Genomic DNA, 14,756 nt, shown 5'->3' on the forward strand with positions numbered 1-14,756 from the left:
TTACCACATTTGAAGATATGATAACAAATCTTTTGGAACTAGAAAAAAAGAATGAAATTTGACATTTTCCACTTCTATGATACTATGAAGATTTTTATTATTTTTTCCTTTCTCTGGCAGGTCCAGAATCTGTGCCTCCTCCCTTTCTCAAAGTGGTGATGAAACCCATAGCAGCTGTTGGAGAAAGCTACCAATATCCTCCTGTGAACTGGGCTGCACTCCTCTCTCCACTTATGAGGCTAAACTTTGGTAAATATCAGGTTTTCAGGTCTTTACACTTTGCTTTTAGAAGTTGATCTGAAATGAAAAAAAAAAAAAAAGATTTTGTGTCACAACTAGAGAGATTTTTGGGATCTTGAAGTTTGTCATCTGGGTGGAGTGGCTGGATTACTTCCACTGAGTGCTTTCCCCACAACCAAGGTTGTGAAGAGGTCTACAAATACAGGCCAACATATACTCTTCAAAAGCAGTACCTGACTGAAGTGTGCATATTGTTGTGTGTGTGGTACAGGTCTCATAAAGCCTGGTCTGGTGGTTCTCAAACTGTACCTCCAGAACCCTAAATTTCAACGAAGTGCCTTATGGGATACTATAATACATTTCTATCACTGCTCTAACAGATTATGGTAGATGTAGTAGCTTGAAGCAACACGAATTTTATACTTGTATAGGTCAAAGTCCAACACGCTTCTTAACAGACTAAGGTCAAGGTATCAGCAGAGCAGAATTACTTTCTAAAGGCTCTAGGAGAGAATTCATTCCCTTCTCTTATCCATCTTTGAGAGGCCATGCCTACTCTTTGACTACTGGGCCCACTTCTTCCATCTTCAAAGTAAACAAGGAAGGTCTGACACCTTCTTATACTATGAACTTTCTGGTTCTCTGCATCCATGGAAGGTTTTCTACATTTAAGGACTCATGTAATTAATGAGCATGCTTAAATAATCCAATATACTTTCCTCACCTCAAAATCCTTAAACTTAATCACATCTGCAAAGAAGGGTAATACATTCACAGGTTCCAGGTTTTGGGATGTGGGCATCATTGGGAGCCATTATTCTGTCTCTTACGTATAGGCAGAGAAAATTTATGCCTCAATACTTTTATCTAGTTCAACCACAGCAGCTTCTCATATACAGAATGGAGTTATCACATGCAAATGGAATTTTATGTACTTGCTCCCCACTCCAAATCCAAAAAGAGAAGGCAGAGGAGGGAGGGAGGTGGAGAGAGAGAGCACACAATTTGAACAGTGTTGTAAAATTGTGTCTGTATAATCATCAGTGCTTTGGCTCCTGCAGTAGAGTGCTTATTTACGTATGTACAAAATGGCCTGGGTACAGTCATTTATGTTTAGTTTAAGAGACAATTAAAAATTATTTTGACTATACACAATTTTTTGCTGAAATGCTTTCATTTGAACTTATTCCCTGTGCAAAGCTTAGCTATAACCATAAGGGCATCTAGAGATTTTATTTGAAAAATATGTTCCTATACCTCTCCTCTGCTTTTACGTGATATATTGAACATGTTTATGTTTTACTTAAATCCTTAGAAGAAATGGTCTGGTTGGGAAAATAAGTTGACTGGTTGGAATTAGACTACTAAAGAGATTCAGTCACTAGAGAAGGTGACTTCATCTCTAAACTACTCCAGATTCAGATAGATTTCCCTGTGTGCTCAGTATTAGGTGGAAAGCAATGAAAAACAGAGACTAAGAGGTTTTTTAGCTAGAATTTTCTGAAATTTTAAATAGTATTTGAGTGTTTAGGTTTCTCTGGATATCATAAGAGAATATTTTAATCTCATCAAGGCCCTTGCTGGTGGCAAGACTTGGGACTGTGACACCTTTGCACTCAGTATAATAGCTAACAAGTCTCTTAGTTTACTGAAGTTCTACTTCCTGCAAAAGTTCCACAAGCACATGCTTTGATTTGAGACTTTAAAGCCTGAAAATGAATCAGAGAAACAGATACATTACAGAGGTTCTTTTTTCTTTCTTCTTTTTCAGGTGAAGAAATACAGCAACTGTGCCTTGAAATCATGGTAACCCAGGCACAGTCATCCCAGAATGCAGCTGCACTGTTGGGCTTGTGGGTGATGCCACCACTGATCCATGGCCTGAGTGTATGTGACAATTAAGGGTGTTGGGCAACAAAGATTTGTTTCCTTTGGGGGATATTTACACTCATTTCAGCGTGTGTCCTAAAAGCAAAGAATGCACAAGTAGAATTTTACGAAAACTGAGGGCTTGATACTAGCTGGGCAGCAGATTGGAAAATTATGTGTACAGAATCTCAGCATAGCCATCACCATTCATGATGCAGCTACCCTTTATTACAAAAATGGGAAAATGATGATCAGAGGTATTAAAGTACCTTTCTCAAGATGATACAACTAGAAAGTTGTGGAGTTGTTCAAACCTAGGTTTATTTAATTATATAGTACAGATCATCATTGCAGTAGGTGTTAAGAGAAACGCCAGTCCACATGTACTGGAGTCATCCACATATTACTCGTCCCTTTCCCAGAGGAGGCAGTAATAGATGAGCCTTGAATGCTCAGCAGGATTTGGCTAGGTATCAAGTCACAGGCACAAGTGGATATAGGGGAAGAGAGTGGAACATTTCCCTAGGTGTTCAACTTGAGCTCCATGCTGAAGAAGAGATCCATTGAAGGAGGGGCCAGCACCTTCCATGTAAAACCAAGGTTAGAGAAGAAAAGAAGAGTGTTTAAAGATATGAAGCTAGTAAAGGTTTTTTTGAGTACATTTCAAGCTAAGACAGGAGAACACATTCCATGATTCCTTAGAGGTTTATCAGTTGATTATAAGTTAAACAATCTTCATCTGAACTAGTTCCATGATTTGGCCTATTTGTTTTCTGCTCTTGGAGGCCTCAATGCTTGAGGATAGTGCAGTCCTCTTATTTCCTCAGTGTCTTGACTTTAGGTCCTACTCTGCTCTGTTCTTGTTTGTTTGTTTGTTTTTGACACTTTCCTACTTCTCCCAGTTCTCTTCATTTGGAGGTACTTGTTAATGATGTCAGTATCTTTTCTGCCAGCCTTTACCACTATCCCCACCTGTCTACTCCAAGTGGCACTCATTCAGCTGCCACTTACTGGGCTCTTGTTATGTACTTGGGACCTGTTAACACTCAGATTTGTCAGACTTTACTTCTTAAACAACATCGTTTAGGCTTGCTGTTCCTTTAGCACTACACTTCTTTCTTAACATTTATGTTACACAGCAAAGCTGATGCTGACTGTGCCCTTTCTTGTCTCCTGTGAACTCTAAGATCATTTGATCAGTGGCACGTGCTCAGCTGGTGGTTCTGCTTTGCTAAGAATTGGTCCCCGCGTACCAGTTCTCCTTATTACTTCCTTATTTTTCCCTAGAAGAAGAAATTAATATCAGATACTGTTTAACTGATTTGCAACAGATGAGTCTCTAGCAAGTTTCTTTCTAGAGAATGCAGCCTTTCAAAACTGAGGAGCAACTGTCATTTGCTTTCAGAAGTAGTGTTTTATTCCCATCACAGATCTAAGGTTAAGGATGAGGAGTTCACAGATAGATCGGCAGATACCACAAATACGGGAACTGCAATTCTCAAAATTGTGTGCACTGGTGGTCTACTGAACCGTGAAGCTGTGAGAAGATGAGGGGGAAAGAAGACACCTGGACTTTTTATTACTCAGTGTACCCTCAAACATAGACATGACCTAGAGGCTTTGAGCCTTGCAAACCCAGGCTTTACTTCTGTTTACATCTGACCTCTTCTGTTTTATTTTCCAGCTGAATATCAAGAAATACCTCCTGCTCTCTAGCCCTCTCTGGATAAAGCATGTCTCTGATGAGCAGATCCTGGGTTTTGTTGAAAATTTAATGGTGGCAGCTTTTAAAGCTGTTTCCCCACCTTGCAATCCTGAGTTATGCCTCAGTGCCTTACAGGGTCTCAGCCAGACCATGAAAATACCCAGCCCTGCCCACCACCTCTGGACTGTGCTCTGCGAAGCTACTGGGAAAATTTTTGACCTTCTGCCAAATAAGATTCGGGTAAAGAACAAAAATATTTACATTCCTGACAATTTATGTTTGGGATTTTTTTAAAGCATTTTTGGCAAAGTGGGAAGGTGTATGTTTTAAGAATGTGGGTGGGAAGGCTCGCAAGAAATAACCACATTCTTCACGAGGTGTGTTTGCTTCCAAGATCTAAATTGAGGTTGAATATTTAGATCTAAAGTTTTGAGCAAACTGTAAAGCAGGGTAACCAGTGCTGTGCCGAGAAATTTCCTATTAGGACGTTTTACCAAATGCCTATAGAAGATGAGCAAGCTCAAAAATCCTTACATTGTTATACTTAAAGAATCCATGGCATATTGTTTAATATACTATTTGTATAAAGTGACTTTATTATTGCCCTTTCTCTCCAATGGACCTCTGAAATGTAGGAAATTAAAAATCCATTTGAAATGGTGGAATTCTGATAAGGATAAAAATGTATGTATAGCCAAACAAATATATAAATTATCAGGGAAGTTTTTTTTTTTTACTTCAGAATTTTTTATTTATTTATTTTTTAGAGACTTATTTATTTGAAAGAATTATAGAGAGAGGGAGAAACAGAGAAAGATCTGCTGGTTTACTCCCACACAGCCATAACAGCTGAGGCTGGGCCAGGCTAAAGCCAGGAGCCTGGAACTCCATCTGGGTCTCCCACATGGGTGGCAGAGGCTCAACTACTTGGGCCATCCTCTGCTACTTTCCCAGGTGCATTAGCAGGCAGCTGGATTGATAGTGGAGCAGCTGGAACTCAAAACAGTACTCATATGGAATGCTGGGGTCATAGGTGGCAGCTGTGCCACAATGCCAGCCCCAGAAATTTTTATTTTTAAACATTTAATGTGCTTTCTGATTATTTAACATCCAGAACGTTGTTTTGTCACTAAATAGAAATTTTCACAAAAGCAGTATGATTTAGATTAAAATTTACCAAAAAATTGAAATTAAAACAATTAGATGAGTATAGAACTCCAAAACTCTTGTTCTTTTTTTGTTTTATTCCTTTTTTTTATTTATTTAAAATTGCTTTGAGGTAATTGTTGTTAACATACATTATAGTCAAAGGCTTAATGGCTCTAAAAGTCATGAAAATTACCCATATATTTTGGTTTGATTAAAATTAAAATGTCATTAGCTGCTTTCTTGGGGATAACCAAATCTATTAATTTGTCAGAACATTAAGAATGGACTTGCTAATATAGTATATTTGACATATTTGGGATTTTTCTTTATCAGCGAGTTGATCTAGAACTGTATATCAGCATAGCAAAATGCCTCTCAGAAATGACAGATGATGAAGCCAGTCGGGTTTCCAAGATCACTAAGGTAATAACGTATCACTATATTTTTTCATTATTGAGGCAGAAATTACAATTAAAGAGCAGCTTCTGCAATATAGTAGCCATAAGAATGGGAATATTATGACCAAAGAACTTTCTGGTACGTGGAAGCCATAAACAACTAGTTCGTTCTCTCATTTGTTTTCCTTCACCTGATACCATCTTTTTGGAATGTATAAAGGAGATTGGCATGGGATAATTTATAAGTAACTTCTATTCTTCCACCCAAATGATGAATGAGCAAAATGTAGCATATCAGTGAAGTTGCCAGATTTAACAAATAAAATACAAGATGGTTTGTTAAGTTTGAGTTGCAGATAAAGAATGAATAATGTTTTGGTGTTTAATTGATGTTCTTATTTGAATGGTAACCTTGCATGTCAGCCAGTACCACAGGTCTAGACAACTGTGAGCTCCCCTATATCTGGCGGACATCTGGTCATTTATTTCACTTTATGGCAGGTTTGTCTATTCAGCTGGATACTTCAGTTTCTGAATCACTATAACTGTACGCTCAAGAGTGTGATTTCTGGACCAGTAGCATCAGCATCATCTGGGGACTGGTTAGAAATGTGAATCCTCAGGGACAGAGTCGTGGCTTAGTGGGTAAAACTGCCACCTGCAGCACCGGCATCGCATATGGCCTCCGGTCCATGTCCTGGCTGCTCTACTTTTGATCCAGCTCCCTGCTAATATGCCTGGGAAAAGCAACAGAAGATGGCCCCTAAGTATTTGGGACCCTACACCCATGTGGTACCCCCAGGAAAAGCTCCTGGTTCCTGACTTTGGACCCAGCCATTGTCGCCATTGGGGAGTAAACCAGCGGGTGGGAGATCTCCCTCTCTCTCTCTATCTCTAACACTGCCTTTCAAATAAATAAGTAAATCTTTTAAAAAGGAAAAAAAGAGAGAAATGTGAATTCTCCACTTGAGGCCTACTGAATCAGCAGCTCGGGAGTCTTGTGTTTTGGCAGTCTCTCCAGGCGATTCTGGTGGATCTCTCTTAATTTTTTTTTTTTTAAGATTTATTTTATTTATTTGAAGGGCAGAGTCACAGAGATAAAGAGATCTTCCATCCACTTGTTTTTTTTTTTATTTTTTTAAATTTTTTTTTGACAGGAAGAGTGGACAGTGAGAGAGAGAGACAGAGAGAAAGGTCTTCCTTTGCCATTGGTTCACCCTCTAATGGCCGCCGCGGCCGGCACGCTGCGGCCGGTGTACCACGCTGATCCGATGGCAGGAGCCAGGTGCTTATCCTGGTCTCCCATGGGGTGCAGGGCCCAAGCACCTGGGCCATCCTCCACTGCACTCCCTGGCCACAGGAGAGAGCTGGCCTGGAAGAGGGGCAACCGGGACAGAATCCGGTGCCCCGACTGGGACGAGAACCTGGTGTGCCAGCGCCGCAAGGCGGAGGATTAGCCTAGTGAGCTGTGGCGCCAACCTCTTCCATCCACTTGTTCACTCTCCAAATTGTTGCAACAGTCAGTGCTGGGCCAAGTTGTAGCCAGGAGGCAGCAACTCCATCTGGGGCTCCTATGTGGGTGACAGGGGCCCAAGTACTTGCACCATCTTCCACTGCTTTCCTAGGCACATTAGCAAGGAACTGAGTTAGAAGTACTGCAGTCAGGACTCAAACCAGCATTCTGATGTGGGATGCCACTGTCACAGTGGCAGCTTAACCCACTGTATCACAACATTGCCCTTGATTCTAGTACATCTTATGATTTGTGAATTACTGTATAGAATATGTGGAATAGCAGCATTTTGATTGTTTTACTTGTTTTAAGCAGGGAGAAGCTGTGTAAGGAACAGTTTAAGAGGGTGAACTCTGGAGCCTCATTGCTGTTATTTGAAATCTCACTTTATAATTTACTATCCATGTGACTCTGGTTAAGTTTCATGGCCGGTCTCTGCCTCAGTTTTCCCATTTGTATAAGAAAGGTAGTAGCACCTATTCTTAAGGTTGTTTCAAGAATTAAATGATTTGATTCATGCTAAATACTGGACATTGTGCCTGGCCCTAGGTGAGGACTTAGTAATTATTTATTACCATAATTATTACAGTCCTATAACTAGTTATATCTTATTTTAGTATTCATGTAGTATAGTTGGAAATAAAGCATGTAATTTAGTTGTTGAAAATTATTTAAAGTTACCTTACTTCTATGCTTCAGTTTCTTCATCTGTAAATAAGGGAAGATAACAATAGTAATCTACTGCAGAGGGTTGGTGTGCAAAGTAAATGGTTAGTATAGCAGTTCTCAAATGTTTTGATCTCTTTTAATTTCTTAAAAATTATTGAGAGGGTGCTTTTATTAATATGGATGATATATTTTTGATATTTACCTTGTTAGAAATTCAAGCCAGGAAAATTTTTAAATATTTGCTTCAAAGTAATAATAAAAATGCATTACATCTTAATATAAATTGTAAAAAAAAATTTCCAAAACACAAACAAATTAGCAGTGAAAGTGGCATTGTTTAGCATGTTTGGAAATCTCTCCAATATATGTCTTAATTGATAACAGCTGGATTTTCATGGCTACTCCTACTTTCAATCTGTTGTGATGTTTTTATGAACTAAGTGCAGAGATTCTTGCCTTAACGCAGACATGTAGTTGGAAAGGGTAAAGGCATATTGTCTCCTCAGATAATTATGTATATTCTTCTTTGATATTACACTAAACCTCAAAAACTGTTAGTTCCACTGTGTCAGTGAATTTCACATACTCTGTTATGTCAGAAACATTGATCTGTCATGCACTTTGGGTCTTTTACCCAGGCATAATTTTGTAATGTCATATGTTGGTCATTTGGAAAGTATTAGATCACTGAATTTTGGAGCTCCTCCAAATGTTGATACATTTCATTATATAATATCAAACCATCATATTTATCAATATAACCATCAATCTGATTAGAAAAGCCTTCTACATATTAGGAAGCTACCAAGCTCATAGGAGAAGATAATACATTTTCCAAGAATCAGATTTTTACCTGGAGGCTCAGATTTTATCATTGGCCAAAAATACTGTATTGTATTTTCTCTAAAGTAGCAGGATTGCATCCTTCAATTTTAAGAAAATAATCTGTCAAATATCCAGTTTGAATAACCATAGTTTGCACATCAGATATTCTTTCAAGTAAATTGTGTTCCATGAAAAGAGTTGCTATTTCAGTCTTACAGTATTTTTCCTTGAGACAAAACAACCTTTACACCTGGGTGTGTGATGCAAGTCCCTTTTGTGTATTTCCTGGTATGTCACACATCCTATTAAAAAGATGTATACTCGGCCGGCGCCGCGGCTCACTAGGCTAATCCTCCGCCTAGCGGCGCCGGCACACCAGGTTCTAGTCCCGGTCGGGGCGCCTGATTCTGTCCCTGTTGCCCCTCTTCCAGGCCAGCTCTCTGCTGTGGCCAGGGAGTGCAGTGGAGGATGGTCCAAGTGCTTGGGCCCTGCACCCCATGGGAGACCAGGATAAGTACCTGGCTCCTGCCATCGGGTCAGCGCGGTGCGCTGACTGCAGCGTGCCGGCCGCGGTGGCCATTGGAGGGTGAACCAACGGCAAAGGAAGACCTTTCTCTCTGTCTCTCTCTCTCACTGTCCACTCTGCCTGTCAAAAAAAAAAAAAAAATGTATACTCAAGGGCCAAGGGCTAATGAAATTAGTAATTTTTATTGTTTACAAAGATACTTTAAGTGGAATAGCCTTTAAAAAATTACATATGACAGTGAAAAATACAAATTTTTCATATTAGAATAGTTTTTATACTAGAATAGTTTGGTGCCATTATAAGAAGAGTTTTGACCTCACAGAATCTCTGAAAGGCCTGGAGATCCCCGAGATGTGTAAGTACCATATTTTGAAAGCAACTGAATTAATACATGTTAAGGACTTAAAATGGTTGCTGGCATATGATAAGTACCATATGTACTAGTTATTTCACTATTATTTGTATGTACTTACTAAATACCATTACTTACTAATCTCTGAACACAGTTACAGTTTTTATGAAGAGACAAGAGGTGACATTATAACCTGCTATTGTATGTACATTTTAATATAGCACACTGGCAGGTAGGTCAGATGCTGCTGGAACTGGACAGCTTAGCATTTAGAATAATAGCACAAGCTCATCCTTTCTGTTTTGCCTCTGCCCTAAGGTTCCATAGCTACTTCAGTTAATTTAATAGCAACTGAATAATTTACTTTTTTCCAGAGCAACATAGAAAAGAGTGCCTTTGTCAAACTGTACTTAGTCTCTCAAGGACGATTCCCCTTGATGAGCTTGACTGATATCATCAGTGTTGCTGTGCAGCACCATGAGAAAGAAACGCTGGCCTGGATGATTCTGCAGGGCTTATACCAGGCACGGATAGTGAGCCATGCTAACACAGGTGAGGCCAGGCTGGGGTGAACTCCCAGAATGGAAATAGATCTGCGTGCTGTCCCTCTTAGGCTGTATTTGTTTTCTCAAACAAAAACTCACTTCGTGCTTCTTGATACACAGGGTAAGCCTTCTTACCCTAAGTATCTTGGATGGAAATGAGTAGTTGTAGCTCACAATATCTATATTTTAGAGAAGGGAATAGATTTTTTTGAGGGTTTATTTTATTTTTAATTTGGCCCACTGGACCTTCAGGGGTACAAACTAGTGTACCAGGTTGTTTCTGCCTGTTGAACTTCAATTTCCCAAATACCCAAGAGATCTATAGATTCTGTTAGGTGACTTTGTGAAAATGGCTTTTGAGTAGTCACTGAACACTACAGAAGAACTTCTCAGGGGGGATAATACTGAACTCTAGCTGCACTTACATTGAAAATAACCTGTGATGAGAAACTGAATTTTTTACTTTAAACCAAAAGTATACCAGGAAGAAATCTACAAGGCATTTACAATTAAGCATGAAGATGCATGTAATAAACTAAAATAAGTTTGATATTACCTTTAGTTCTAGCTAACCAGCTCTCAAGTGTAATTTCCATTTTCCTCTTATTCACTAAATTTTGGATAAACATTCCTAAGTAGTAGTTACAGTGATGGGAATTCTCATTTTTAAACAATTAAAAAAAAGAAGAAATCAATATTTATGCTGATGCTTATTCTCCAGTTACCCTACAATGGCTGGTTTTTATTTCTCTTTTTGTATTTTTGTGTTAGGTTTCCTCTGTGATTCTGGCATAAATTGGGAATACTTAAGTAAAGGAGGACTGTAAAAACAACTAATTACCCAAGATTTAACATTCCTGGCTACTTGGCATGCCAGATTTCTCCCGGTGTGTTTAATGTTAAGAAAAATTCCAGTAAAAGCATTTTGTCACTTGCAGGCAGGGAGGTTTGAAGAATAAATTAGGTTTTGACAATAAAGATAAAAAATACAGTTAGCTGATATGAAAAGTGTTGGGGCAGTCACAAGCCTCAGGTATTCCAAGAGGACTTAAAAATTATTTAATGGTATCCTCATCAGGTTAGTTGTTCTGGTGATTACTTCTCAGTTTTACATTTCCAAGGAAAACTATGGTCTACTAAGAAAAATATCTTTTTCTTCTCAGGTGTGTTGAAGAGAATGGAGTGGCTTTTGGAACTGATGGGTTATATCAGAAATGTTGCTTACCAGTCAACATCTGTTCAGAATGTGGCTCTTGATGAGGTACAGTCTAAAAGACAGTATAAAAGTAATTCCTTAAAATGTAGAACTTGTATTTACTTTTCCATAGAGGAACATGTTGCTTTTTCCAGCTTTTCTTTTTCTCTTTCCTTCTGATTTTGAGAAGCACAGGTAAGGATTCTTTAATGCCATAAAGGATCAACTGTTCTTACTGCTCCTGGAGGGACTGCTCTTTGAGAAATTAGAACACAAAGGATGGTAGCAAGAGAGGGACATCAAGGTCCTGTGTTTGGTCCCTAATGTGGGAATCCAGGACTCTGGCCTCTACTCTGACCCACATGTGTCTAAAAAAATAGCTTGATTGTGTGATCACTGTTAAATATAAGAGTGGGAATAAGAGAGGGAAGAGATGTACAGTTTGGCACATGCTCACTCGGACTTAGCCCTAATGGTAGAGCTAGAAACATGCCAGGGGATTCCAATTCAATCTCATCAAAGTGGCATGTACCAATGCCAACTTACTTGTTAAAGTGATCAGTTCATAACTGATCAAAAATATAGGATTAAGTGTCAAAGGGATTACATAAATAAGACCAGTGTCTACAAATAATAATTGATAGAATTAAAAAGGAGAGTGATCCTACATGGGAGGCAGGATACACAGCAGACTCATAGAATGGCAAATGCCCTAAACAGCACTCTGGCCTCAGAATCAGCCTTTAAGGCATTCGGATCTGGCTAAAAAGCCCATGAGAGTTTCGCTAGCCTGGAAAGCCAAGGCACTGTGGCAAAAAATATGACCTAAATGAAAGATCTCTGTGAGTGAGATCCCAGCAGAAAGAACAGGCCATCAAAGAAGGCAGTATCTTTCTCTGAAGGGAGAAGAGAATTTCCACTTTGATTATGGCCTTGTCTAAATAAGATTGGAGTTGGCGAACTCAAGAGGCTCCCATAGCCTTGGCAGCTCATGGCAAGAGCCTTGGGTGATTACTGACATCATAAATAAGAGTGTCAATTGTTAAATCAACAGCAGGAGTCACTGTGCACCTGCTCCCCATGTAGGACCTCTGTCCTTAATGTATTGCACTATGTGAATTAATGGTAAAACTACTACTCAGACAGTACTCTATACTTTGTGTGTCTGTATGGGTGCACTCTGTTGAAATCTTTACTTAGTATATTCTAAATTGATATTCTGTATATAAAGATAATTGAAAATGAATCGCGGGACCGGCACCGTGGCTCACTTGGTTAATCCTCCACCTGCAACGCCAGCATCCCATATGGGCTCTGGGTTCTAGTCCCAATTGCTCCTCTTCCAGTCCTGCTCTCTGCTATGGCCCAGGAATGCAGTGGAGGATGGCCCAAGTGCTTGGGTGCCTGCACCCACGTAGGAGACCTGGAAGAAGTACCTGGCTCCTGGCTTCGGATCGGCGTAGCTTCAGCCATGGCGGCCATTTACGGGGTGAAGCAACGGAAGGAAGATCTTTCTCTCTGTCTCTCTCTCTCACTGTCTAACTCTGTCAAATTAGAAAAAAAGAATATTTAAAAAAAAGAAAATAAATCGTGATGAAGAGATGATGAATAGGATGGGAGAGAGAGTAGGAGATAGGATGGTTGTGGGTAGGAGGGAGGTTATGGGGGGAAAAGCTGCTATAATTCAAAAAGTTGTATTTTGGAAATTTATATTTATTAAATGAAAGTTGAAAAAAAAATCTGGATTGCAGAGGTTCCTGAAGTGCTTGTGAATAACGTGTGTGTACCAGTTCTTAGGTACATGTTTGCACATATCGGTAGAGAGATTTCATTAAACCCGCAATCTGACCTAGGATTCCCCAAAAGTAGGAACCACAGATAATGGGCGAGTTTAAAAATACAAAGATTAATATATAAGATGAAGACAGCTATTCCCTTGCTTCTTCCCTCATTTACTCGATGTGGCTGGCTACTGTGCATTTTTTTAATAGTAGAATTTTTCCTGTGGGCATGCTTCATGATTGTCTTGTTTACTATGGGAATAAAATTTATATGTGATGAGATGTTCTTTAAAATTATGCCCAGTTTTTCTGAAGAGTTGCTTTTTGAGTTTTTAATTTGTGAGATTAGGAATTTTAACAGATGGTGTCCCAATTTAAAAACCAACTTTAATGTTCCTTGACAAAGTTTAGGCCTTCTTAACCCAAATAGAGAGCAACTAGCATGGAAATGAGCAGTTAAAACTCAAGGTCCATTCTTTAGACAGAGGAATGGATCCTTTTGAAAGTTTTTATGATCTGTCCTCTTTTTCTTCTGATTTCCTAACTTTTTGTTAATGTTCTCTGTTTTTTTACAAAAATCTAAAAACACAGATTACACATAAAGATAAGGAGTATTTAAAAATTTTTAAATTTTACCTGACATAAAGATTGTACGTATTTATGGGTTACCATGTGATTTTTCGTTTTTTGTTTTTTGTTTTTGTTTTTGTTTTTGTTTTGACAGGCAGGGTGGACAGTGAAAGAGAGAAAGAGAGAAAGGTCTTCCTTTTGCCGTTGGTTCACCCTTCAATGGCCGCCGCGGCCAGCGCACCACGCTGATCCGATGGCAGGAGCCAGGTGCTTATGCTGGTCTCCCATGGGATGCAGGGCCCAAGGGCTTGGGCCATCCTCCACTGCACTCCCTGGCCACAGCAGAGAGCTGGCCTGGAAGAGGGGCAACCGGGACAGAATCCGGCGCCCCGACCGGGACTAGAACCTGGTATGCCGGCGCCGCAAGGCGGAGGATTAGCCTAGTGAGCCGCGGCGCCGGCCACCATGTGATTTTTCAATATAGGTATAGTTTAACGTCTAAGCAAAGTAAACATATCTTTCTCCTCAAATATTTAGTATTTCCTTATGGTGAAAACATTCAAAAATCCTTTCATTTAGTTAGAGAAATATATAGTACATTATGTTTATCTGTCACCACTCCACTGTGCAACAGGACACCAGAACTTTTTAATTACATCTAAGTGTAACTGAGTACCCATGAATTAACCCTCCCTCCATCCTACTCTCACCAGACTCCAGTAATTATCATTTTATTCTCAACTTCTATGAGGTCAATTTTTTAGACTGTACTTACAAGTGAGAGATCACGTGGTACTTGTCTTTCTGTACTTCGTTTATTTCCTTTACTATAATGACCCCACTTACACCCATGTTCCTGCAAATGACAAAATTTCATCATTTATATGGCCAAATAGTATTTCATTGTATATATGTATCACCTTTTCTTTATCCATTCATCAGCGGATGGACACTTGAGTGTTTCAGCTTCTCAGCTATGGTGAATAGTGCTTCCGTAAACACGGAGTGCAAATGTCCCTTCAGCAGAATGATTTGGTTTCCTCTGGATGTTTACTCAACAGTGAGATTGCTGGGTCACATGGTAGTTCTATTTTTAGTGTTTTGAGAAGTCTTTATACTGTTTTCCACAATGGTTGTGCTAATTTACGTTACCACCAGTGGTGGCCTCTTCTCCACATCCTGGCCAGCTCTTACTACCTTTTGTCTTTTTAATAAACCAGAAGTCTATCTGGAGTAAGATGATTCCTTAATGTGGTTTTGATTCTAATTTCTCTGATGATTAGTGATGTTGAACATTTTTCTTCAAGTACCTATTGACCATGTGTGTCTCCTTTTGAGAAATATCTATCTAAATCTACTGCCCATTTTAAAAATTGAATTCTTTGTTCTTTGCTTCTAGGATGTTTGAGTTCGTTAGTC

The 14,756-nt window shown here is 39.3% G+C and overlaps 1 protein-coding gene across 3 annotated transcripts in view; it reads left to right on the top strand.

Moving 5' to 3' along the window:
• FOCAD (focadhesin) overlaps positions 1–14,756 on the top strand; it is a 381,367-nt gene that overhangs the window by 358,035 nt on the left and 8,576 nt on the right. For 2 of the 3 annotated variants that reach the window (XM_002708074.5, XM_017340982.3), the window contains 6 exons: positions 121–249; positions 2,012–2,127; positions 3,794–4,054; positions 5,297–5,386; positions 9,621–9,798; positions 10,955–11,052. In XM_002708074.5, coding sequence (XP_002708120.1) covers positions 121–249; positions 2,012–2,127; positions 3,794–4,054; positions 5,297–5,386; positions 9,621–9,798; positions 10,955–11,052 — 872 coding nt within the window. The remainder of the gene's footprint in view (positions 1–120; positions 250–2,011; positions 2,128–3,793; positions 4,055–5,296; positions 5,387–9,620; positions 9,799–10,954; positions 11,053–14,756) is intronic. The other variant, XM_017340978.3, reaches the window with a different exon arrangement.

This window comes from Oryctolagus cuniculus, chromosome 1 (genome assembly GCF_964237555.1).
Source record: "Oryctolagus cuniculus chromosome 1, mOryCun1.1, whole genome shotgun sequence".
NCBI lineage: Eukaryota > Metazoa > Chordata > Mammalia > Lagomorpha > Leporidae > Oryctolagus > Oryctolagus cuniculus.